The sequence below is a fragment of the Pseudophryne corroboree genome, chromosome 2, assembly GCF_028390025.1.
Source record: "Pseudophryne corroboree isolate aPseCor3 chromosome 2, aPseCor3.hap2, whole genome shotgun sequence".
In the NCBI taxonomy this organism is placed as follows: Eukaryota; Metazoa; Chordata; class Amphibia; order Anura; family Myobatrachidae; genus Pseudophryne; species Pseudophryne corroboree.
Genome location: NC_086445.1, coordinates 207,399,630 through 207,425,001, shown reverse-complemented (window position 1 = coordinate 207,425,001; position 25,372 = coordinate 207,399,630). Strand labels below are relative to the sequence as shown.

At 41.7% G+C, this 25,372-nt stretch overlaps 1 protein-coding gene across 4 annotated transcripts in view; it reads right to left on the bottom strand.

Annotated features, from left to right (window-relative positions):
* SCN8A (sodium voltage-gated channel alpha subunit 8) overlaps positions 1 to 25,372 on the bottom strand; it is a 369,246-nt gene that overhangs the window by 81,299 nt on the left and 262,575 nt on the right. For all 4 annotated transcript variants that reach the window (XM_063952263.1, XM_063952260.1, XM_063952259.1 and 1 more), the window contains 5 exons: positions 19,296 to 19,437; positions 18,205 to 18,408; positions 16,177 to 16,467; positions 13,966 to 14,316; positions 6,151 to 6,286 (listed from right to left, as the gene is read on the bottom strand). In XM_063952263.1, the coding sequence (XP_063808333.1) occupies positions 6,151 to 6,286; positions 13,966 to 14,316; positions 16,177 to 16,467; positions 18,205 to 18,408; positions 19,296 to 19,437 (1,124 nt within the window). The remainder of the gene's footprint in view (positions 1 to 6,150; positions 6,287 to 13,965; positions 14,317 to 16,176; positions 16,468 to 18,204; positions 18,409 to 19,295; positions 19,438 to 25,372) is intronic.

Sequence of the window (25,372 nt, the reverse complement as noted above, 5' to 3'; positions counted from 1 at the left end):
GCTCACAGATATGGGACTTTACACGCTGCATTGAGATGTACCTTTTGCCTCCCATGCCCTGCCAAATGAACTGCCAGAGCCGCAGGGGGGGAAATTCCAATATGGAGCCGGACGGCAGGGACCTGGCTAATTCTACCACCTCCTTTCCTGACCATGCTGCTGCACCAGGACCAGCAAGCAAGAAACATGCCCACCTTCTAGCCCCAGCCCCTGACAGCCGTTACATATGGGGACATGATTACAGCTATTAGGGAAGCCCTGCTGACTAAACAAACTGCCAGCACAACTAATCAGCTCCCACAGCTCACAAAAAGAATGCAGGACACTGAGCATAGGTTGGGTGAACTGTAAAGCAAGAAAGATCCAGTCAGCAGATATGGAACAAGCTAGATGACCACGAGAATAGGTCACAGAGGAACAATCTCAGGTTAGTAGGTAATCTGTAAAGGGAGCTGAATTGTTATTCGTGGTACCCAACCATCTCTCCTGCAAATTCAAGATGTAATGTATGTAAGTGATAGAGTGAGCAAATAGGGTTGGTCCACAGCATACACAGACGGGTGCCAGGCCACAAGTAGTCCTATTTAAGTGCCAGAATTACTTGCACAAGGAAGCATTTTGGATTGCCTCACGCAAACACCGCAACCTTTCCTGGGAGGATGAGTTATTCATATTCCAGGATTACTCTGCTGAACTGACCAAAGCTAAAAAGAAGTTATCCTCACTATGTGCCCAATTGAATCAAAAGAAGAAAAAGTTTGCATTGTTGTACCCTGCCCATCTACGCTTATAGAGTATAATGGCTCATCTAATGTTGACTTCACAACTGTGGATGATGCTTAAGCATACCTTGTGGAGGCAGCCACTTCTGGTGGGGAGCAGTAACATGTTGGTGATACCTGAAACACAGATTTCTATCCTCCTCAATATCTCAAAATACCCTGTCTGTTCTCTGGTGGTTGTTTATGTTTCATTACATTTATTTTAATCATTTTGTTTGATATAACTACAGTATTTCTATATTTTCTAATATAATTTTTACTATTGTTATATGTTAATTTGCTTCTATTGTTCTCCATAGTTCTTCCAGATGTACATACATTTAATTATGCAATATCCCACCTTCCTTTTCAATTGGGCTAGGCGAATATGGAGTTAAGCTTTGTTCACTTTGCTGTTTTTGATGACCTCAATCGAAGTCACCAATTTATGTTTTGTAATGTGTATGCTCCCAACATTTACTCTAAAGCAGGCATGTCCAAACTGCGGCCCTCCAGCTGTTGAGAAACTACACATCCCAGGATGCCCTGACACAGCTTTAGCATTCTCTGACAGCAAAACTGTGTCAGGGCATGCTGGGATATGTAGTTTCACAACAGCTGGAGGGCCGCAGTTTGGACATGCCTGCTCTAAAGCCTTCTTTAAAAAGTTGCTAGCAATTCTCCAACCCTTCAACGACATACCCATTATTGTTTGTGATGACTTTAACTTAATTTCATCATCGCAACTTGACAAACAACCCCCAAAGTTTGGTATACCTATGCTTCTGAGGTGACCACAATTATTAGATATGCGGAGTACGCACATCCTGTGGACATGGCGTTTACCTGCCTATCTGCTGCTCATTGCACAATGTCTAGTATTGATTATCTCTTATTGTCTGCCACTGTGTTTCCCGGAGTCTTGAAAGTAGAAATAAAGCCTATTTGCATGTCAGACCATGTTCTCCTGTGGCATGATTTGCATTTGGACTTTGATAACGGTCCCTATAAAATATGGAGATATCCTTTCAATTTTTCCTACTCGCTTACATTTTGTAACAAGGTGGAGAGAGCTTGGAAAGAATATAGACTGAATAATATCTCTTCTGTTGAAAAAGACCCGTTGTTGTGTCAAGAGTAGCTGTTTGTAGCAGCATCATTACTTATGTTCCTTCCAGAAGTTTTATTTGCCGATTACCTAGAAGCAGAACTCTTAAACAATGCTTTTCAGACTAATCAATCTGCTCCTACTCCTATTAATAAGACCACTTACGTTGCAGCTAAATTGCATTATGATGCTCTATTTACCAAAATGGAGGGATCTTATTCTTTTTGTAAAGATCATAGATTCTAAATTTGGCAATAAGGCAGGTAGGCTCCTTACTAATTTATTGAAAGGACAAAACCCTCAAATGGTTGTATATCCTCTAAAATTGTCTAATGATAACCTTAACCTCCTTTAGTGTGCAAAGAGCGCTGATTTATATGCTCACCCTACCGGTGATACTTCTGGTGACCCACTATTTTGGGAGGGTCCATCTATACCACAAATTTCACAGCAAATCAGCACTATATTGACTGAACCAATTGCATAGTTGGAAATTTAGAAAGTCATCTCTAAATTAAAATTAGGCAAAGCACCAGGCCCTGATGGCCTAATGGCAGATTTCTATAAACACCTGTCTCCAAGAATTGTCCCGACACTTTCCATACTTTATACTACAGGGTTTAAATCAGGTAGAAGTTCAGTGGTTAAATATGTACTGTCTGCAATTTACACGGCTTACCAGGTAATACCCCTGAATTTTATCGCTTGGTGCCGAAAAGGTGTTTGATATGGTTCTTTGGAGTAATTTTTATGGTACTATGGTGAAATTAGTTTTTACCCCAATTTTTTTCCTTTATTACAATGATATACAGTAACCCACATTCTCAAGTTTCATGCAATGGATACCTGTCTAACCCTTTTTTAACACAATGGGACACAAGACAATAATGTCCATTGTTGCCACTATTGTTCACAATCGCGTTGGAGCCCCTTACTATAATCTTAAATCTCCCTTATACCAGGGAATTATGGTAGAGACTATTGATCGTCGCATAGCTGTGTTTGCGGACGACCTGTTCTTGTTTTTGTCCGATCCTGCTTATTCATTACCCATAGTTTTAAATCTACTTTCCAATGTTGCCCATTTTTCAGGTTATAAAATTAATATTGATAAATATGAGATTATGTGCAGGATGTAGTGAAGTCCGAGTTGCCTGAAGGTGCGGGTTCCTGGCCAAACTCAGACGTTGTTTTAAAGAGGCAATTATTTACAAGGCATGGTTTTGCCTTGTACTTGATTGCTGCTTTAAAAAAACCTCAGAGTTCGGCTGGGAATCCACACCTTCGGCCAACTCGGCCTTCGGCCCAATGTCACTGTCTGCTGATTTAACTTTTCTTTCGTCTAGTACTTCTATTAATACTATGAAAGTTGTCCAAATCCCAATTTAAAGGTGTTCGTATAATGTAACTTCTCAATTATCAAACTCTACAATATTAATTTTACCACATTTTACCACCGCCTTTGGGACGAATTCCATTGTTTTCCCTAAACTTTCTTATACAATGCAGATGATTCCACTCAGACTAATAAGCTCAGACTTTAAGCTTCTTTCACGTGTATTTCATAAATTTATTTGAAGAGCTGAAAAGCCTAGAATTGCTCGATCTAAACTGCAGGCTACTCGTATAGGATGCGGTCAAGATGCCGGCTGTTGGGATCCCGTCAGTCAAAATACTGATGACGAAAATCCCGACAACCTTCAGAATACAGACATCAGAACTCAGATTGGGCCAAGAGACCAACGCCGGAATCCTGGCCTTAAGTATACCCGCAATTTTAGGTTTAGGCACGGGGGAGTGGGGTAAGGTTTAGGCATCAGCCGGGGGGAGATTAGGTTTAGGCTGTGGGGAGGGAGGGTTAGGGTGGGCACCCCTGGGGGGAGTTAGGGTTAAGATGCAGGGGTGAGGGAGTTAGGTTTAGGCAGCGGGGATGGGGGTTAGGATTAGGCACTAAGGAGAGGGGGATAGGTTTAGGCTGCGGGAGGGGAGGGTTAGGGTTAGGGGGTGGGTAGAGGCGAGAACACCCCTTACTCACCCCTGTCAGTCTTTTCATCAGCGAGATCCTGGTTCAGTATTACGACCGCCGGGATCCCGTGTGCCGGGATCTCATAGTGATTCCACTCATACTGATTCTGGACGTTTTGGCCAACCTTATCTCTGAAGTTTCTCCCATGCTATATTCTTTTGCTATATTACCGAATGGTTGCTTGAAAGATATGTTTTTTACAGTAAATGCTTTAGATTGTGCACACTTAACGCTTTAATGCATTACTGCATTCCCCAAAATCAAAAATCCCACCTACAACTTTAATAACGCTTTCTTTTGAGATACTTACCTTGCCTAGCGCAATATTAATAATAAGTTTAGGAGAAATCTTGGATATATCAATGCCATTTCCTTTTGGGGCAACCCCCATTTTTCTCCAGGGATGGAAAATTATACTTTAGCTCGTTTAGCAGCTAAAGGGATTAGAACACCCGGTGATGTTTTTCACGCCGGTGGAACATTATGTTCTTTCCATACACATTGCAGGAACGGCATAACTCACCAACATTTGTATGCCTTTCTCTATATTAGGAATTTTATTGCCTTATTTCTACCTGCTATATTTACCTCTCAAGAACCTGATCCAATAATGCGAAAGTTAACATATTTTGTGCATAAAACATATAGAACTCATTATTTGTATTTAGACCGCCTGCATTTGTCTAGTGATAAATTGTAAGCATGTACATTCATTGCTTGGCAACAAGATGTACCATCTATTGGGCAGGGTGAACATTATTTTAAACATTCTGATACGACTTTACGTATACTCCATCCATTGACCCTGCACGAAGCACATGCTAAGGGTGGTTCATAGAGCCTTCCTCGGCTACATTTATACATATTTTATGGGACTGTGGAAAAAAGAAATGTTTCTGACATAAAGTTCTGTAGTTTATAAACTCCACTTTCTTCATCCGATTGTCTTTAGACCCTTTAGCCTTATTACATGCACATTTTGAGTCCTGGGACTAGAGGCAACACTGTGTCCTTTCCTTACTATACTAGTGACTTGTGGCGAAAAAAAATTATATTAAAAATTGAAAGCCTTATTTCTTACCAACAATTACGGAGGTTACTGGTATGTTACTCCAATTGTTATATTATGACAGACAGTCTCCTTACCAGGAATAGAAAAAGGTGTGGTAATATTTGACAAAAAATGGGGTCCATATATAGATACTCTCAATCAATCTCAAATATTTAAGGTGTTTAAATCCACTCATTAGTTCTTACATAAAAAATTGTTGGATTCGCCCTGATTCTTATGCCCATACAGAATCGCCTTTATTTACACAGAGTTTGGCAAAGTACTCTAGTACTAGACTCCCCTCTAGTATTTTCATATTAATTTATTGTGAAGGTTTTTATTGTACTGTTTAATACAGTCCTTACTAACTCTGCGTGAACCCCACAATTACTCCCTGTATACCCTCCTCCCCTTACCCTCACCTATCCTCTAGTGGGTTTCACCTCCCCTTCTTTTTGCGGGTTTGCTCTTTATGGTATATTCAATTTGGATTCCAGGAAGATAAAATATTCGGATGATTACGCCGGACTTTTCACGGGACACTCTCTATGCGCTGTTCTGTTTCTTTATTTTGTTTGCTTGGACTCTGTTCTTGTATTCCCTGATACTCCTTATTTTGTGGGAATAGTGGAATTGTCAATTGTGTAGTTGTACCTTTCTGCTTACCTGCTTTTGTTATGCTCTTTATTTTCTAAAAAAACTAATAAAAAATATTTTACAAAAAAAAAAATATTATTACAGTAATATTATAATATTATAAATATTATAAATATTATTACTGAAAATAGGGCCTGGAGATACACTCTTATTCTAAAAAAGATTGTGTTCTTACAATGGGCTACCCCTAAATCAGCTACAGTATTACATCTCCTGTTTTAATAGAAATACTTTGACAAATACACACATTGATACCGCACTGTATATATTTATACAATGATTTAATTCTTGCATTTAAGTCAAATTATTAGTCATTTGATCTGCACTGTACTGACACCCTCATAGAGATGTACGCAATCTCGATGGTTTACATACATCTCCACATGTACAGATCCGGAGCTGCAATCTCGTCAGGGACTGATGTGGATGACTGATATATTCTCTGTAAAGCGCTGCCAGATACGTGTGCGCTATATACATAACTGTAAATAAATAAGACCACTGGCCAGCAGATGCTACATGATGAGAACAACCAAGTGTGCCGTACCTTCTACAAGGGTCTGTGTGAGAACACTCAAAACACTGTTGGCTCTGTTCTTCTTTGAGAATAATGCATTCAGTTGGTCCATGGACACCCGGAGAGATCCAGAAGGTCTCTTTTTAATTTCCACTTCTGTTGTAGGCTACAAAATAATACACTGTGTTACATGAGAGGGAAAGTGAGTCTTTATTTTCACTTTATTTCACTCTTACAAACTTAAATTTCTCTTGACTGTTCTTGGAAAAGAAAACTTGATGAGCCTTAAAATATTAGATACCACTATTTACTAAACGTAGGCATTACAGCCAAGTGTTATCCGTTTGGCTGGATAACAACTTGTATTTCATTTCTTGATAATAAAGCTTTTAATTGTGGTTTACCAGTTCCTTTTTCTGGGCAACAATTAGAAAGATATCAATGATTTGTCCATCTTTAACTTTAAAAAGTAAGTTGCGGTGCGGTCGCAAGACAAACCTTTATAGTGGGCATGCTCATCTTTTCACACTGCCGTCTTTTCGCAGGTGTACACTTTATCTGGGACTGTATCTGATTAGTGGCCCAGGATAGTGGCTGGAATGGGCGTCTTAATCCCGCAAATGGGCAAGCAGATGCATCTAAAGTACAGTAAGGGCATGGTGTTGGCGTTTAATCTCAAGCTAGGGCCAATATGGGCATGAAAAGTTGCTAACGTAACTGCCTGTAGGGGTCTGACTTGCAGGTTCTACAACCTTGGTGTAAGGTGTACAGTGATGATGATGATGATGATGATGACTGCGTGTGATTGGTTAAAATCATACCCATTTATGCAAAAACTACTGGAGCAGCATTTCATACTCATGTAGGGGGGAAACATACACATATACTCTAATGTGTTGTAATGCAAAAACAATATTTGCATTTGGTTCGCTTCGCATTTCAGATGCTCCAAGCTGCATGAGTACAGTACTTACAATCTGCACTATCAAGCCATTAAATGTAATGAGCTTCTGTACTGTGATATGTAACATTTTCAGTATTCATAGTGAAGCCAGGCCTTCAGTCGTATGTCACCTGCATCGACACAGGTATGTGAAGGGGAGGTACCACAAGCTGCAGACTTGGGTATGTGACTGACACTGAATAGATTTTGTGATTCCATCTGTTCAACTCTGAATAAGACACTATGGGGGAGATTCAAATTTTGAAAAGTCAGTTGGGAGTCTGTTTTTCCTATCTAATAGACAGGAAAAAAACAGACACCCAACCGACTTTTCAAACATTTGAATCTCCCCCTAAGTGTTCACCTGACTGTTATTTCCTTTTGTGATTGTGATCACTATATTGCATAAACTAATGATAATCCAACTAGGGAGGTTAGAAATTGCCTTTGCAGTATACTATGACTTTAAAGGGCATTACATAACTTGATGTTTAGGGGTATATTTACTGAAGTGTGGGTTTACGGAAGTGGACATATTGCCAGTAGCTACCGATCAGATTCTATTTATCATTTACCTTGGACCTTTTAGAAGATAATAGCTAGAATATGATTGGTTGCTATGAGCAACATATCACTTTTCTAATTCTGCACTTAAGCAAATATAACTCTAAATCCGTTTAAGTTGAAGCTGTAGATTCACTTTAATATGCAGCCAAAGTGAATAGTACAGGAACACTAATTTATGTTACATCACAACAGCAGCACACACCAGGTGAAGAGCATAATAAGTAACCTGAAGATTTCTAGTCAAGAATGTTCTCTTACTAATCTTACTTCAAATGTCATTACTGCATTTTTTAAATCAAAATGAATGGTGATAATTGTGTTAAATTTTTTTTTTTACATTTTCATTTGTACTATTTATTATATTAGATAATTACATCTACAGCACCTACAGTAGGCGAGCGTAGCATGCCCCTTGCTGGCTCACTGCGCTCGCCACACTGCGGGCTTGGTGGTTCTATTCCCACTCTATGGGTGTCATGGACACCCACGAGTGGAAATAGTCCCTGCTGGTCGGCAGGGTTGGCACAATCCGTTGGGATTGTGAGGAGGTGGGATGTAGGGGAAGGCGTTGTGACTGAACTACATCCCGTCTACACTAGTACGTTGAATTAGAAAGAGGAGTACTACACTAATATATGATTATAAGTAGTAAAAAATTCACCAATGGATATTGGAATAGTGTTTTTCCTTTTCCTACAAAAACTGACAATTTGTCATCTTATATGAATCAACATTGTTAAAATATAGTTGAGTAGTTTAATTATTGGAATCATTTTTATGCTAAAATTACCTAATTACTTTGGTTATTATAACAATATTTTTCTTTACATTTTTCCTTATAAAATGTTTGACCTGTAGTCTTACTTTTTCTGTGACCATGCATCATGCTAAGTTTAGGGTACCCATGCTAGGTTAGAAGGGAAAACTGGAGAAGTTCTACATTAGGCTAACATGCTATCTAGATAATACCATAAAGGATTATACAAAAGGATAACATAACTTAACTGAAGTGATAAAAGATATATTTAAATCATTTGGGTTTATGAGGCAAAAGCATACTGGAAATTACAGATCTACAGAGATATATTGTTAAACAGTATGGTTAGGGTGTGTTCCAGAACAGGCGCTCAGCAGCTATGGTATAGCAGACCTCATGAGATGTCACCACATCTCCAAAACAACAAATACTACCACAAAATCAGAGATCTGTGTTTATAACCACAGCGCTTTAACACAAAATTATAGACAAATAAAAATCACCATAACGTCCCTTAATGAAGGTTCCTGTGATGGAGTCTTTAAAGCGAATGTTCTGATGGAATTTCTCCAGAGTATAGTAACATGTAAGGGAATAAAAATAAAGACCAATGTGTAGTAGATTCTATTTATGTATCCACAGTTCTTAGTGTATTTTTTATATGATAAAGAGGTGGCTTAGGAGCGTACCCCACTCACACTTTGATTAAGAAGCTATAAGCCCATCAAGGTTTCTTTCCCCAATGCCGTGGCCTCGCCCACTTGAACTATGCCCGGCGTGATGTTTTAGGATGGAAATATATATAAATGAAGCGTACCCAAGAACTCACACTCGCAAGGTGGGTGTTAAACACATCAAGGTATCTTTCCCCGCTGGGGAGTCTACGAGTGCACTTTATATTCATCTTTGAGCCTTGTTTATGTTTATTTTTAGTGCATGCGAATCAATATGGTTTTTAAGTCATATGTAATCTCTATTCATTTGGGAGCTCACTAGTGCACTTTATATTTATTTTGTAGGCGCACTATGTATCTTTTATTTATTACTTTCGGGACTCTTTACATTATAGTATGCTGCCTCTATTGGAAAAGTACACATCCCATGGATCCTTTCACCAGGATTACATCACTTCCGGGATTGACGCTTTCCTGCCTGAATATAGGCAATCGGACAACATTTCCCACATGCCCCGGGACAGGATGTTGCATCGAGGATGTCTGTCCATTTTATAGTACACAGAAACTCCAATTCCCAGAATGCTCGGGACCCATAATTTCCAGCCGACGTGAATGTTTTTATTAAAGTTTTGCCTATTCAGTGTCTCCACAGGATTGTAATAGATGTTTATAAGAATGTGAATGAGTAACACTGTGATCTATTTGCTGTGAAAATGGCAAATGGCAAAGAGGATAGATACCACATAATAATAACCAATTCTAACTAACTAAATTATGACGTCACTTCCTGTTGAATTTCTATTGGGCACATACCACACTCCATTATGTCTTGATAAAGGCCCAGGCCAGGGCTGAAACATGTTGACAACAGGAGTGTGAGTAGTTATTTACCTATTGGATATTTCAAACAAAAACTTTTCTGCTGCTTTGGAACTTTTAACCCCTTTGCCGATTTTTGCTGCTATTTTTCTATTTGTTTATTTTATGGATGGACTCCATTTTAAGTGTTCATGTTTGTGATTTTTATTAAATTTGTGTACCCCCCTGCTTCCACTTGAGGAGAGTGAGTTTCTTTGGGGAGCCAACATTACTACTTTATGAACACAGTCCGGGAAACAGAACTGAAAGATACCTTTATGGGAGTATCATCACACCGAGCACTGTGGGGTACGCTTGAGTGGACCCATATTTCACTCCTTCCCATACTAAAGATACCTTGATGTGTTTAACACCCACCTTGCGAGTGTGAGTTCTTGGGTACGCTTCATTTATATATATTTCCATCCTAAAACATCACGCTGGGCGTAGTTCAAGTGGGCGAGGCCACGGCATTGGGCAAAGAAACCTTGATGGGCTTACAGCTTCTTAATCAAAGTGTGAGTGGGGTGCGCTCCTAAGCCACCTCTTTATCATATAAAAAATACACTAAGAACTGTGGATACATAAAAGGAATCTACTACACATTGGTCTTTATTTTTATTCCCTTACATGTTACTATACTCTGGAGAAATTCCATCAGAACATTCGCTTTGAGGACTCCATCACAGGAACCTTCATTAAGGGACGTTATGGTGATTTTTATTTGTCTATAATTTTGTGTTAAAGCGCTGTGGTTATAAACACAGATCTCTGATTTTGTGGTAGAGAAATATTGTTGTCTGTTTGAGTTGAAAAAAATTGCTCAAATTGCAGAATTTACCTTTGAATAGGAGTATTTAATTTATTGATTTAGCTTGTTGTGAAAGGCTTTCCTGGAATGTAAACTTACAGTAAAAATGTAATAACACAATTGAATTTCTGATCTGCATCTCATCACTGTTGTAGGTAAACAGTAACAAAATAGACATATAGGTGGTCATTCCGAGTTGTTCGCTTGTTGCCGTTTTTCGCAACACAGCAATTAGGTGGAAAATGCGCATGCGCATGGCACGCAGCGCACATGCGCTTAGTTATTTAACACAAAACTTAGTAGATTTACACTAGCTCGAGCAACGTTTTTTCAACGCTCGAGTGATCGTATTGTGATTGATAGGAAGTGGGTGTTTCTGGGCGGAAACTGGCCGTTTTCAGGGAGTGTGCTAAAAAACGCAGGCGTGCCAGGTAAAAACGCAGGTGTGGCTGGAGAAACGGGGGAGTGGCTGGCCGAACGCAGGTCGTGTTTGTGACGTCAAACCAGGAACTAAACGGACCGAGGTGATCGCAATCGAGGAGTAGGTCTGGAGCTACTCAGAAACTGCAAGGAATTATTTAGTAGCAGTTCTGCTAATCTTTCGTTCACTATTCTGCTAAGCTAAGATACACTCCCAGAGGGCGGCGCCTAGCGTTTGCAATGCTGCTAAAAGCAGCTAGCGAGCGAACAACTCGGAATGAGGAACATAGTACGGTATTCAAATGATATATCATGCCCAATCTACTTTCTAAAATGATCCCCGTTTTAGCGCATATCGCGCCCAAAGTAATCAGGTTTAGCTGCATCAAGGATTGGGCGCCTTGCTACCCCAGGGGTAGCGAGCTGTAATAATTATATCACGCCGTCAGCAGAAACAGAACGGATGTGGAAAGGGGCGGAAATAATTGAATACCGCCCATAGAACACCCTTTACAAATCATGCTAAATAAGATATTGGAAATATGTTTTAATACTTCTTTGACTGTTTATGGAGTTCATCTAATAAATGGATCAACTACAATTAAGGGCGGAATTCAATCAGCCCGATAATTTAATGGGGGTGAAAAATGGTGGTAGACTCGATCTTTTTCACGATTTCTAGCTTTGGACGATTCAATTTTTTTTTTTGTCCATTATATTATCTGTTTTCACGTGTTAACACACAGAATCCGGGACACTGTAAGTTCCTGGACCCATGTGTTAACACTGCCGCAACTTGCGAAAACTTTTTAACAAAGGTTTTTTTTCAAGTCTGATCAGGTCTTGAAAAAAAAAATCCCCATTAAGTGCAGCCTGCGGACTGTATTCAGGGACAAATAAATAGCCCACTGGGAATCAATTAACGCTCAACTGAATTCCCCACTAAGGCTGATACATTTGACACAACTTTTCTAGTGAGGGTTTTAGCATTGCTATTAAATGTACCTGAACTGATAAATTGCACACAGAGGGCGTGATTCTGATCACGCGCTTCTGCAGCAGCTTTTTCCTGCAGCTGCCATACTGTACTTGATTCATATAGTAATGTGATGGGGGCGGAACAAGGGGCGTTGCTTGATATAGGGGGCATTGCGGGGGTGTGAAGTGGCCTGAGGAGGATAAGCGACGGGCATGGCTGTGTGATAACGCAATTCAGTGCAAATCTCGTCATCACCCGCTGGGTCTGCCCACTTCACTTGGCAAGTGGACTGCGGGGTGGTGATTTTCTGGGAGCCTCCTGGCCATTTCTGGTGAGTAGGCAAGTATGTACGCAAGTATGCAGTATGTGCAGGTATGTAGTAAGGCACACTGTACATTACATAAATAAAACCTCCTACAACAATTCAATTAAATAAATGATGTGAAAGGCACTGGGAACTGTTTATTACAGATGGCACTTGTGTGTTAAGCTTTTTCTTTTACATTGATTAGAATGCACCAAGAGATGTACTTCTTCATTTAAGGGCAACATAGCCCTGCAATGACAAACTAGACCTGTATGCCTAGTCCATTGTATGTTTGTAATGCCCTCAACTACTCTTCTCAGTCTGTGCAAACTTCTGCTCCATGGCAAACTCCATTATCTTTCTCCACAAACTCCTTCTACTTAGTGGATATTTGAACTTAAGCCCCGAGATGTGTGCTGAGCGATTTAAATGTGTGCTGAGCGATTTAGCACAGACCACTCAGCACACCTCTCCCCCTGCCCAGCGGTGAAATGAGCGATCTCACTAGATTGCATGCTAAATCTAGAACCGACAGCTGTCGCCAGCACCCTACACACGGAGAGATCCATGCTTATCGTCTAAGCAATCTAGTCAGATTACTTAGAATGTAAGCACGAATCTCTCCGTGTGTACCCCCCTTTAGAAATAAGGAAGAAAGGGAACTGGTCCATGAGCGTCTCAGTATCTCAGTAGTGCCTGCATCCTGATGTATATATTGGTTCAAAGCACAAAATAGCTGCTTCATTTGTGTGTATCATAAGTACAGTACTTAAAGCAGTGGTTCAAAAACTTTTTTGAATCACGACACCCTAGAGCATCAGAATTTTTTTTACGGCATCCCTAAACCCAAAAGGTTTTTATTGAGAAATTTAGAAAAAAATATTAAATTAATCAAACTGTGTTTATATGTCATCCTTAGGTTCAGTCATGTTGTGCGGGACAGGATAAGCTTCTGTTTAACCAAATAGTTTATGATTGGCAGACATCAGCACTGGTTTTCCCTATCTCACTGACCTTAAATAATTTGAATTGGTCCTGAACCACCAACCTAGGGCACCCCTGCAAGTGCCCTGAGGCACCCCAGAGTGCCACGGCACACAGTTTGAGAACCAATGACTTAAAGCAATTTAGTGAACCTCACCAACAAATTCATATACGTGTACACTATTTGCTTGTGCTTTATTTTGCTTCCAAGGTGAAGGAAACCACCTTACAGTATATTCTTATGCAATTTACTAAATATAGATGGAAATTTCCAGTATGTTTTTGTCTCTGTGTTAAACTTAGGAAAGTAAGTTAATTTAAGGAGAAGGCATAACATAAAAAAGACTAAGCAGAATTGTTTAGAGGTTTCTAAAAATGTTAGCAAAGGTTAGGAAAAACCAATACTCATTCCACCAGGGTAGGATCCAACCGAGTGTTTCAGGGCGGCATACAGGAAGCAGAAGGATAGACCGCCATGCCTAGACTAAACTACTCATTATCTTCCTTACGCTGTCATCAGTAGCTGCCTTATCTATTTTCACCTCAGGCAGAAGACGTCCACCAGGGATATTGGCACCCGGACCACCAATTAATGAGACCACGCCATTACAATCCACAGCACTGCTCCGTTTAACGTTTCTTCGCATGTTAGGGAAAATGCGGGATGATCGGCTTCCCTGGCTGTACCCACTGTTGTAACTGTTCGTCCGATTGTGTCTGACCGGGATGAACAGGGAGTCTCGTCTGCCTTCGCTTTCCTCCACTGTACTATGTTCATCGTCTGCAAACTCATTTTCAGAGACAGGATCTCTAAAACTTCTCCGAAAACTGAAGATGCTGCTTTTGCTGTTATGTCTAGACAGATAAGGAGAGCCTGGGATGCTGAGTAGAGACTGCAATAAGAAGAGGAGATTACATCTTACATATCTGAGCAATAACAATAATAATACAATATAGTGACTGTTCACAGAAGGGTTTTTGTCAAGCTTTTTACTGCATAATGACATAGTGAGACAGCTACAGTATAGCTGGTATACAGACTAACCAAGTTGGAACCTCCTGCTAATGTTGCACTTCATGTCCCAGAATGCCCTGCTAGCATGCATATTAAGCAGTGTATGTTGTAATGGTAATATTCTGACCCAAGGTGGCGGTTAGGTTCTACTCATCTGCAAAGTGCTAGCCAGTATGTTCTGAAATCATTTTTCTGTTACCATCAACTTTGTGTCTCTTCTTTCAAGCACATAAAGCAAAACGACAGTGTAATTGGAAACATATACCCCTTACCTTGATACTGCTCAGGTGTGCCCTGGGTATGTTCTCTAAAGTGCTTTTTGTATGTTCTGTTCATGACATCTTAGTTTTTGAAATAAGTTCTGCTCACAAAAAAATGCTAAACCATTTCCAACAGGGTACTTACTGTAAGTAAATAATTGTTTAACAAGCCCAACAGGGGGAAATTCTATTGTTATTTTGTTGGAACCTCCCAAGTGAGCAGTAGATTAGTTGAGGAACAAGCTAAGGCACAACTACCATAGTAGCAGGTTTTCAACCTTGAGTGGTATGTGAGGCCCACAAATGTCTAGTTACATAACTGGTGATGGGATAAGAGTGCGGATCAGTTGGAGCAGAGGTAGATCAAGTTTAAAGGAGCATAAGAGACTGATTTAATAGGGAGAACCATGGATTCTGACCATACAGACACAAGAACCTACTGTCACTGCGACTGTAGCAGTGGAAATAGAGCTCCGATGGTCTTTACGGTCCTAATACAATATTGAAGCATGTATACATTGATTGTCTAGAACATGTGTTGAATCTAAGTAGACTATGTGTTGAATATCAATAAAGCAGTGTGCAGTTGCAACTTAAAAAAATAGATTTGTAATTCATGTTTCTGATCTAAGGGGTACATTTACTAAGCAGTGATGAGAGCGGAGAAGTGAGCCACTGGAGAAATTTCCCCATCTACCAATCAGCAGCTCTGTATCATTTTATAGTGTGCAAATTATAGATGTTACTTCAGTGCTGATTGGTTGCCATGGGCAACTTCTCCACTGTCTCACGTCTCTGCTTTTATCAATGCTTAGTAAATGTACCCCTCAATCAGCAATAATGATTAAGCCTTTTGTTTAGTGCACAACAATGTATATATGAGACTAGCCAGCAGAAATACTAAAGACATGATGCATAGAAAGTGCTATGCTAGTTTGTGTGACCCATCCTGCGCAATTTGGCTCAGCCTATACTCATAAAGCAATGCAGACTTCCATGCATCTGACACTTACATCCGTCTGTGCCTGGAGAGGCAGGGCGGGGGAGGGCGGCAGTGTTCTAGTGTAAGTGAGTACAAAAAGCGTGGCACATACTGATCTGCAGAAACACATATATAAGTGTATCTGCTACAGGACATGTGCTCATACACATCGATGACATACAGATGAGTCCTTGCTTGTCTTTGCCACTAGCCACCTCAATTGTATGTCTGCGATCCATAGAACTGCATGGTACGTACACGCCCATGAATGGGTCACACGCCGGCACAGCTAGACGATAATCGTGATGCAACTGCATGTGCGGCCTGTTCGTGGGATGGCTGAGGAGGGACGGTACAGCTCTGCATCTGGGTAGAAAAATGCTATTTTTCTGCCCTCTTTTTGAGTAATTTATGCCTGTTTAGACAATAACTCTGCATCCTCTTCCTAATGAGCTACTTTACAACACTGCATATGTTTTATTTCCCAATACAGTACCTGATCCATGATTGAAAATTTTCTTCCCAGCCTGGTGTCAGGGTACCAAAAACCCTTTCTTCTCATACCGTCTTCAGATTCGGATTTATACACCTTTTCATTGTCTCCTTTCTCCTCCCCTTCAGATAGTTCTTTCTGTTTTCTTTTCCTTCTGCGATTCCTTCTTTCCTTTGCACTCTTAGAACTCAATTTGGACAGTTCTGAAGATGTCTGGGACATCCTGGCATCCCCTTCTTCATCTTCCACAGCATCTTCAGTAACCGTACCAGCGGAGGTAGCCATTGCTGCTGCCTGACAGGAAACAAAACAAACACCATTTTGTTTTAAAATTTGTACTATTTGCTATTTACTATACAAAATACTTCCAGAGATTTACCCATGCTTCTTTTAATTGTCTGCTAAGACAAAACGGTTAAATAAGCTACATCTCAAAAAAATCCAGAAGACAGCAAACAATGTGTATTTCTGAGACTTGTGACCTTTAGAAACAGAGATTTTGCTTTACTATAATTGTATAGCCAGTGCCATAAGTAAGCCAGGCTTACATAAGACAGGACAGTGTTTTATAAACCCTATTTCAAACTCATTTACAGTCAGGAAGAACAATCCAGATACACTGCACTTCATGGGATGGAGCTTACATAGAAACAGGCAAAGCTCCAACAGTAGGAGCTTTGTGTAGATTAGGTGAGAGGGTTGCAGTGGACTTATTTTGTTATGAGTTTTCATGTTAAACTTACCTTTCCTAATTACTGTACGGTATTATGAAGTGGATTGTCAAAGGCTGACACTTGAGAAATAGGACTAACTCGCTAAAGTTCAGTATTAAAAAAGGCACTCCGATATGGAGATACAGATAAAATAAAGGTGATGAAATATTCTACAGGACAGTGAGCAGAGGTGGTGACTGCCAAAACTATTTAAGCTCAGCCGGAAAAGTAAACAGGAAAAGGTTGAGGTAATTGTTAATCTTGTAAAATAACAGAAACACAGAACTTGACGGCATATGCCTATCTCAAGCATGTTTGAACTGCTCTACTGTCTTACCCTCAACGACCTAAAATAGGGGAAGTGTCTAGATTTCAAATAGGGAGAACTTTAGTATTATGTATTATTTCTCTTTTTAATATGACTATGGTACTATCTTTCTATTGCATGTAATTTATCTCCTCTGACTCTCATTTTTACTCCTGTTGCCCATCTTCTCATCCTTTATCAAGCAAGGCTACCATCAGAAACTGTGGGGCCCAGTACTAATGAAACATACACACATACTGTAGACTGAGTCGGAGAATAACATCCATTATGAAGGAATATGACTCTTTTGATGAAGTACTTAGATCTCCAGACTTGTACATTCAAAGGTGGTAATTCAATTGTGCCTGATCATGTTTGGGGGGGAAGAAAAAAGGGCTGTTTTCAAGATATTTGTCCAATTTTGTATATCGGGCAATTCAATTGCAGCCTTTTTTTTTTGCCCAAAACTTTACCCATTTTTGGGCAAAAACACATGGATCTCGGATAACGTCCTCGGATCCATGTGTTTTCACGGCTACGATCATGAAAAGGGGTCAGTTAACAGGGATTTTGCTGGTGAAAAAAAAATCCCTGATACTGCCAGCTTTCGGGGCTAACTGGATAGCCTCCAGGGGACCACTTGGCCACAGTAAATTACCTTGGCTAATTCCCACCAAAATGTAAAATTTTGAAATAAAATCTTCAGTTCATCAGTGTCAGGTGAATTAACCGTCTTACAGTGTGTCTCTATTACTGACTGAGATGTACAAGCAGCCATTTTTCTGTAGTCCAAAAATGCATTAGACCTATGACAATAACTGAACTACTTTGGCTTCAGGATTGAAGACGAACTCATGGTAATCACGATGTAGTAAGTGAACTTTTACATGAGATCATCAGCACTGGGCCCCCTTGACAGCCCCAAACAATTAAGAGTGTAAGCCTTGTACCCTACTAATGCGACACAGGCATCAAAAATGGTTCCGTTTTTATTTTATACTGAGGCCAGACCTGATCTTCCTGAATTTTCTTCAACTGCTCCAGCATCGCTTTGAATTCATGTTCCTTCTGTTCTGCTTCCTCCAATGTTGCTTGGTTTTGTTCTTCATATGCCATAGCTACTACAGCCAGAATCAAATTCACCAGGTAAAAAGAGCCAACAAAGATGACCAAAACAAAGAAGATCATGTATGTTTTTCCAGAAGCACGAAGGGTCTAGGTAATAAACAAAACAATATATTTTTTGTATTCTTACTGAACTTCAAAAGTGGAAAAGGCTCTACATGGACACGTTACAGATTTACTATCATATCACTTTGGAAAATTAAAAGCTTTAACATATCTGTATAATGTGCAAATGCATATACTTGTGAGCAGACTGTATGTGTTGTATGCACAAGCAGAGACAAACACTCTGTGGATGTACTAATATTAATGAGAATGCTGGAAGCAGCTACAACAATAAGGCATGTTACATTCTCATCAAAATTGAGTTAGGCCATAAAATAGCTGCTTTAACCATTTGTATGTTATGGGCCACTAAATGGCTGACTGAATCACTGTCTCCTCTCCAAAAAATATCTATGGGGCTAGATAACACAGTCTTCTGCCCGAGGGTACACTTTAAGGGGGAGATTCAAATGTTTGAAAAGTCAGTTGGGAGTCTGTTTTTTCCTATCTAATAGACAGGAAAAAACAGACACCCAACCGACTTTTCAAACATTTGAATTCCACCCTAAGTGTAGCATAACAAGAACCTGCTTGAGAGGGACATGGCAAGCAGACTACGTAAATTTCTTTGCAGTTATGAACTGTTCTTAACGTATGAAACCCACATAATGGGTGGAATTCAAATGTTTGAAAAGTCGGTTGGGTGTCTGTTTTTTCCTGTCTATTAGAGAGGAAAAAACAGACTCCCAACTGACTTTTCAAACATTTTACTCTCCCTCAATTTGTAAATACATGTTCACTATAGTTTACTTACAGCAATTAATCACTTAATAAAGTATAACACTTCATACATACTTGGTGGAATAGATATTATATATCAGTGTACATACAATAAACATCATACATTACATTGAGGCATTAGGTTTACTTACTAACTGGTACAAGTTTTCCCAATAATCCTGAGTCATAAGGCGAAATAAGGCCAGAAAGGCCCAACTAAACGTATCAAAGTTTGTGTAGCCGAAGTTTGGATTCCTGCCTGCTTTCATACATGTGTATCCCTCTGGACATTGCCTAAAACACAGAAAGTGTATACAAATGTCAACAGAACCTGTGCATATACAGATTACACACACCATTTCTCTGAGTAGAAACTCCAATGCGTCCTTTCTGATCTTATTATCTGTAATTATTAATTTCAAGAAGACTTTCCTTGTACCAGCAGAACACCACACATATCCTTGTTATTATAACCCTTACAGGCAACTGTGATAACGGCCGTGATGGGGTCTGATTTGCACGCAAAGTGGATGTAGTTATGGATGGAGGCAGAAGTCTTATGTACTACCTTATGATAATGAGAGAGTCCGTAGGACCAATGCTGGAGTTTGTGTGTCTGAAAGCAGAAACCCATTCCACCTACTGATTTTATGCCATCCACTGCTACAGTCTTCATTTGTACTGGGACTTGCATCAGCTCCACGCTAGGTACAGTAGATCAGTCAAAAATGGACTTTCCTGTATGCACACACGGAGCATTAGATACCCAGCCCAAAAGACAGCCAAATTCTGACTGACTCGGAATAGGGCAGACATACACAAAAATGCATAAACTTGCATCCACACCTGCACCTGTACATACGGACCCGGCGGTACCCACTCTGACGAGGGGATGCAAAGCAGGTAGGCGCCATGATGGAGAGGTGCTCTCTCTGCTCTGCATACCTGTGCTGAGGTCCCTGCTGCTGCTGCTGCCGCTGCGCTTGTCACACTACAGACACAGGTAGCTTGAAGAGTCGTCCCCCCCCCCATCTCCCTGTCAAACTTCAAAGCAGCGGTGTTGTTGATGATGAGAAAAGGAGGAGGAGCTAAACTGGATGGAGGGGGTGGAGCTACACTGGACCAAAAGGCTGCTGTGTGTGAACTGTGAAGAGGGAGAGGATGCTGCTCCTGATCAGGCCAGACAGACTTCGGTAAGTGGAGGGAAAGAATGAGTGAGTGAGTGAGTGAGTGAAAGTGTGTGTGTGTGTGTGTGTGTGTGTGTGTGTGTGTGTGTGTGTGTGTGTAGGGCTGGATTAAGCCTTCAGAGGGCCCGGGCCACTGAAGATACGGGCGCCACCTTTTAATTTATATTTAATGATTTTCTACCCCTACAGCAGAGCAGATTTAAATTCCGACTCCAGTCTCCCGCTCGTCACCTTCTTCCCCCAGGGTCAGCTGCACAGCACCGTCAGCATTTACTAGTCAATAGAGCTGACGGAGGAGAAGAGCAAGCAGCGGCGCCACTGCTGCTGCGGTAACACACCGCATGCAGAGTCAGTGTCAGGCATAGTTTGCAGCAGTCGGGGATGATATTGTCCGTCTCCAGGCTCAGTCGCCAGCAGCATCAGCTCTCCCAGAAGCATCCGCTGCTGCTAGGAGACAAGCTGGTGTCAGTACAGCCTGGAGATGGACAAAATCATCCCTGTACAGCATCTACGACCGAGGGGCCCCTTTAAGTATGGAGGCCCAGGGTTACTTACCCTCTGGGCTCCCCCCTTAATCAGGCACTCTGTGTGTGTGTGTGTGTGTGTGTGTGTGTGTGTGTGTGTGTGTGTGTGTGCGTGGGATTATGTGTATAAATGGCACTACTATTGGGGGTATTATGTATAACTACTACTAGGGGCGCTATATGTCTAAGTGGCGCTACTAGTGGGGGCCCTGTGTATAAGCAGCACAACTACTGGGGGCACTGTGTATAAGCAGCACAACTACTGGGGGCACTGTGTATAAGAGGCACTACTCCTGGGGACACTATGCATGTAAGCGGCTACTACTGAAGGCACTATACGTGTCTACTGGGGGCACTATGCGTATAAGTGGCGCTACTACTAGGGCCACTATGCGTGTCATCGGCGCTACTACTGGGGGCACTATGCATGTCAGCGGCGCTTCTACTGGGGGCACTATGCATGTCAGCGGCGCTACTACTGGGGGCACTATGCGTGACATCGGCACTCCTAATGGGGGCACTATGCGTATACGCGGCGCTACTACTTGGGACACTATGCGTGTAATCGCGCTACTACTGGGGGCACTATGTATGTAAGTAGCGCTACTACTGGGGGCACTGTGTGTGTAATCGGCGCTATTGCTGGGGGCACTATGCATGTAAGCAGCGCTACTACTGGGGGGCACTATGCATGTAAGCAGCGCTACTACTGGGGGCACTATGCATGTAAGCAGCGCTACTACTGGGGGCACTATGCATGTAAGCAGCGCTACTACTGGGGGCACTGTGTGTGTAATCGGCGCTACTGCTGGGGGCACTGTGTGTGTAATCAGCGCTATTGCTGGGGGCACTATGCATGTAAGCAGCGCTACTACTGGGGGCACTATGCATGTAAGCAGCGCTACTACTGGGGGCACTATCTATGTAAGCAGCGCTACTACTGGGGGCACTATGCATGTAAGCAGCGCTACTACTGGGGGCACTATGCATGTAAGCAGGGCTACTACTGGGGGCACTATGTATGTAAGCAGCGCTACTACTGGGGGCACTATGCATGTAAGCAGCGCTACTACTGGGGGCACTATGTATGTAAGCAGCGCTACTACTGGGGGCACTATGTATGTAAGCAGCGCTACTACTGGGGGCACTATGCGTGTAATCGGTGCTACTACTGGGGGCACTATGCATGTAAGCAGCGCTACTACTGGGGGCACTGTGTGTGTAATCGGCGCTACTGTGTGCCGTGTAACGTGAATAAGATTGTCCTACTGTGTGGAGTAATTTGAAATGGGGGTACTATTGTGTGGCCACACCCCTTTCTTGTGAGACCACACACCATTTTTTGTTGTGTGCCGTCCCTCTGTAAGTATGGGAGGGCGCAAATTTATAGTTTGCAGGGGTCGCCGAACACCCTGGCACCAGCACTGGGTACACACTGGTTGATATATCGGACGTTTAATTGAACGTCCGATATATTGTGGGTGCGATGGTGGGTGTGTACCAGCAATATGACTGTGAACGACATAGTTCACAGACATATCGCGTCGGCCCCCCAGCACAGCTGATGGGTGATATATCTGCAGATATATCTGCAGATATATCAGCGCATTTTGCTCTGTGTACAAGCGGTCTGCAGACAGCCCGTGCATTTGCTGCAGTGGCCACTGGTGATTGACAGCACAACTGGGCTGGTACATGAAAATAGCCACCCAGTTGTGACGCCAGGCACGACACATCGGGAGGACGATTGGTAAGTGTGTATGCACTTACCAATCATCAGACAGGTCGGCAGATTAGGATGATGGCCGATCTGACATCCTAGTGTGTACCCAGAATTACTCCAGCTAAAATATACTTCTCTAAGCAATAAGAATAGAGATAGTGATATACTCTAGCATAATAGTCAATTGGAGCTGTAAAATTCAGGATTTATGTGATAGATTTAGGACCAGAATATAAAATCTATGACCTTTTCATAGCAAAAAAATTAAATATGCTGGCTATAACTGAAACCTGGCTCACACAATAAGACACTGCCTCCCCTGCAGCACTGTCACATGGTGGCCTCCACTTCACACACACCCCCAGGCCTGGTAACATTAAAGGAGGTGGTGTTGGAATATTACTGTCCAAATCTTACACGCACATCGTTTTTCCACCTGTTCCCTCACTCACATTTACATCCTTTGAAGTACACTCTATTAGGATTTTCACCCCTTTCTCTCTGCGTGTTGTAGCTATCTATCGCCCACCTGGGCACCCCAAAAAGTTTCTGGAAGATTCTTCTGCTTGGCTCCCTCACTTTCTATCCTCTGACATCTCCACCATCATTATGGGCGATTTCAATCTCTCTGTTGACAGTCCACAATCTCCCCATGCCTCTAAACTACTCTCTCTAACCTCCTCTCTTGGCCTCTCCCAATGGACTGACTCCCCTACTCATCAGGAGGGCCACTGCCTTGATCTTGTATTCACCAGACTATGCTCTGTTTCTGAACTCACTAACACTCCTTTCCCTCTCTCAGATCACAACCTTATCACCTGCATGCTCTCCTCCATTACTTCAAACTCAATGTCCCTAAAGTCTACAAGGACACCTCTTACCCGCAGAAATATAAACGCTATTAATTTTCAACAACTATCTGCCTCTCTGCAACCACTGCTCTCACCAATTTCTACATTCACCTCTCCAGAGACTGCTGTGTCACACCTTAACCAAACTCTAGAAACAGCACTTGATGAAGTGGCTCCAGCTACCCATCACACTCCACATAGACTTAGATGTCAACCGTGGCACTCTAAATACACTAGACACTTACAAAAACTCTCACAGAAAGTTGAACGCCAGTGGCGTAAATCTCGTAGTTCAAGTGACTTTCTCACATATAAGACCACCTACCACTCTTATCGTAATGCTCTGGACACTGCCAAACAAACATATTTTCAATCTCTCATCTCTGCTCAAGCCTCTAACCCCAAGCGAATTTTTAATACATTTAAATCACTTCTTGTCCCTCCCTCACCTAACCCACCAGCCACTGTCAGAGCGCAAGATCTTGCTTCCTATTTCAAGGACAAGATTGACAAGATCCGAAATGAAATGGTATGCTCTTCCACAGCAAGTGACCTGCTCAATTCCCTGCCTGAACCCTCAAACACCTTCTCTTCCTTTGATACTACAAATGAAGATGAAGTATCGGCACTCTTTTCATCTGCCTACTCTAATACCTCTCCCCTTGACTCTATACCCTCACAAATTAGTAAAGCTCTGTCTACTGTGCTCATCCCAACCTTAACGAAAAAATCTGTAATCTCTCCCTGTCTACTGGTATCTTTCCTTCTCTATACAAGCATGCAGTGATTACTCCCATTCTGCAAAAACAAAACTCTGACCCGAACTCTCTCTCTAACTACCGTCCCATCTCTCAGCTCCCATGCCCCTCCAAGCTACTTGAGAGACTTGCCTACACTCGCCTCACACACTTTCTTAACTCACACAGCCTACTGGACCCACTTCAGTCAGGATTTCGTGCCCAACACTCCACAGAGGCAGCACTAAGGTAGTGAATGATTTGGTCACTGCTAAATCTAAAGGACATTACTCTCTACTTATTCTCCTTGATCTCTCTGCTGCTTTTGACACTGTTGACCACTCTCTTCTCATACAAACACTACAATCCCTAGGTATTCAGGACACAGCCCTTTCTTGGTTCTCATCCTACCTATCTAATCGCTCCTTCAGTGTTCGTTTCTCTGATTCCACCTCTCCTTCGCTACCTCTCTCAGTTGGAGTACCGCAAGGCTCAGTCCTAGGTCCTCTGCTTTTCTCTATCTATACCACATCTCTTGGCAAACTAATCAACTCTTTCGGATTTCAGTACCATCTGTATGCGGATGATACTCAAATCTACCTATCCTCCCCTGATTTGTCACCATCTGTATTGGGCCGTGTCACTGAATGCCTTTCTGCCATTTCATCTTGGATGACATCTCGCCACCTCAAACTTAATATTTCCAAAACAGAATTAATTATATTTCCACCGGCCAATAGTAGTTTCCAACCTGATATCTCTATCACTGTTGAGAACTCGGCGATCACCCCTACCCCACAAGCTCGCTGCTTAGGTGTCATTCTTGACTCTGAACTGTCCTTTGTTACCCACATTTAATCTGTCTCAAGATCATGTTACATACATCTAAGAAACATATCCAAAATACGACCATATCTTACACAAGACACAGCAAAAACTCTAATCCATGCTCTCATTATCTCCCGCATTGATTATTGTAATAGTCTCCTGACCGGTCTTCCCAAACATAGGCTCTCACCACTACAATCCATTTTGAATGCAGCTGCAAGGCTAATCTTCCTTGCCAGACGTTCATCGTCTGCAGATCCGCTCTGTCAGTCCCTACATTGGTTACCGATATTCTACCGTATTAAATATAAAATACTTTTACTCACATACAAGGCTATTAACCAAACTGCACCAACATACATCTCTTCACTCATCTCAA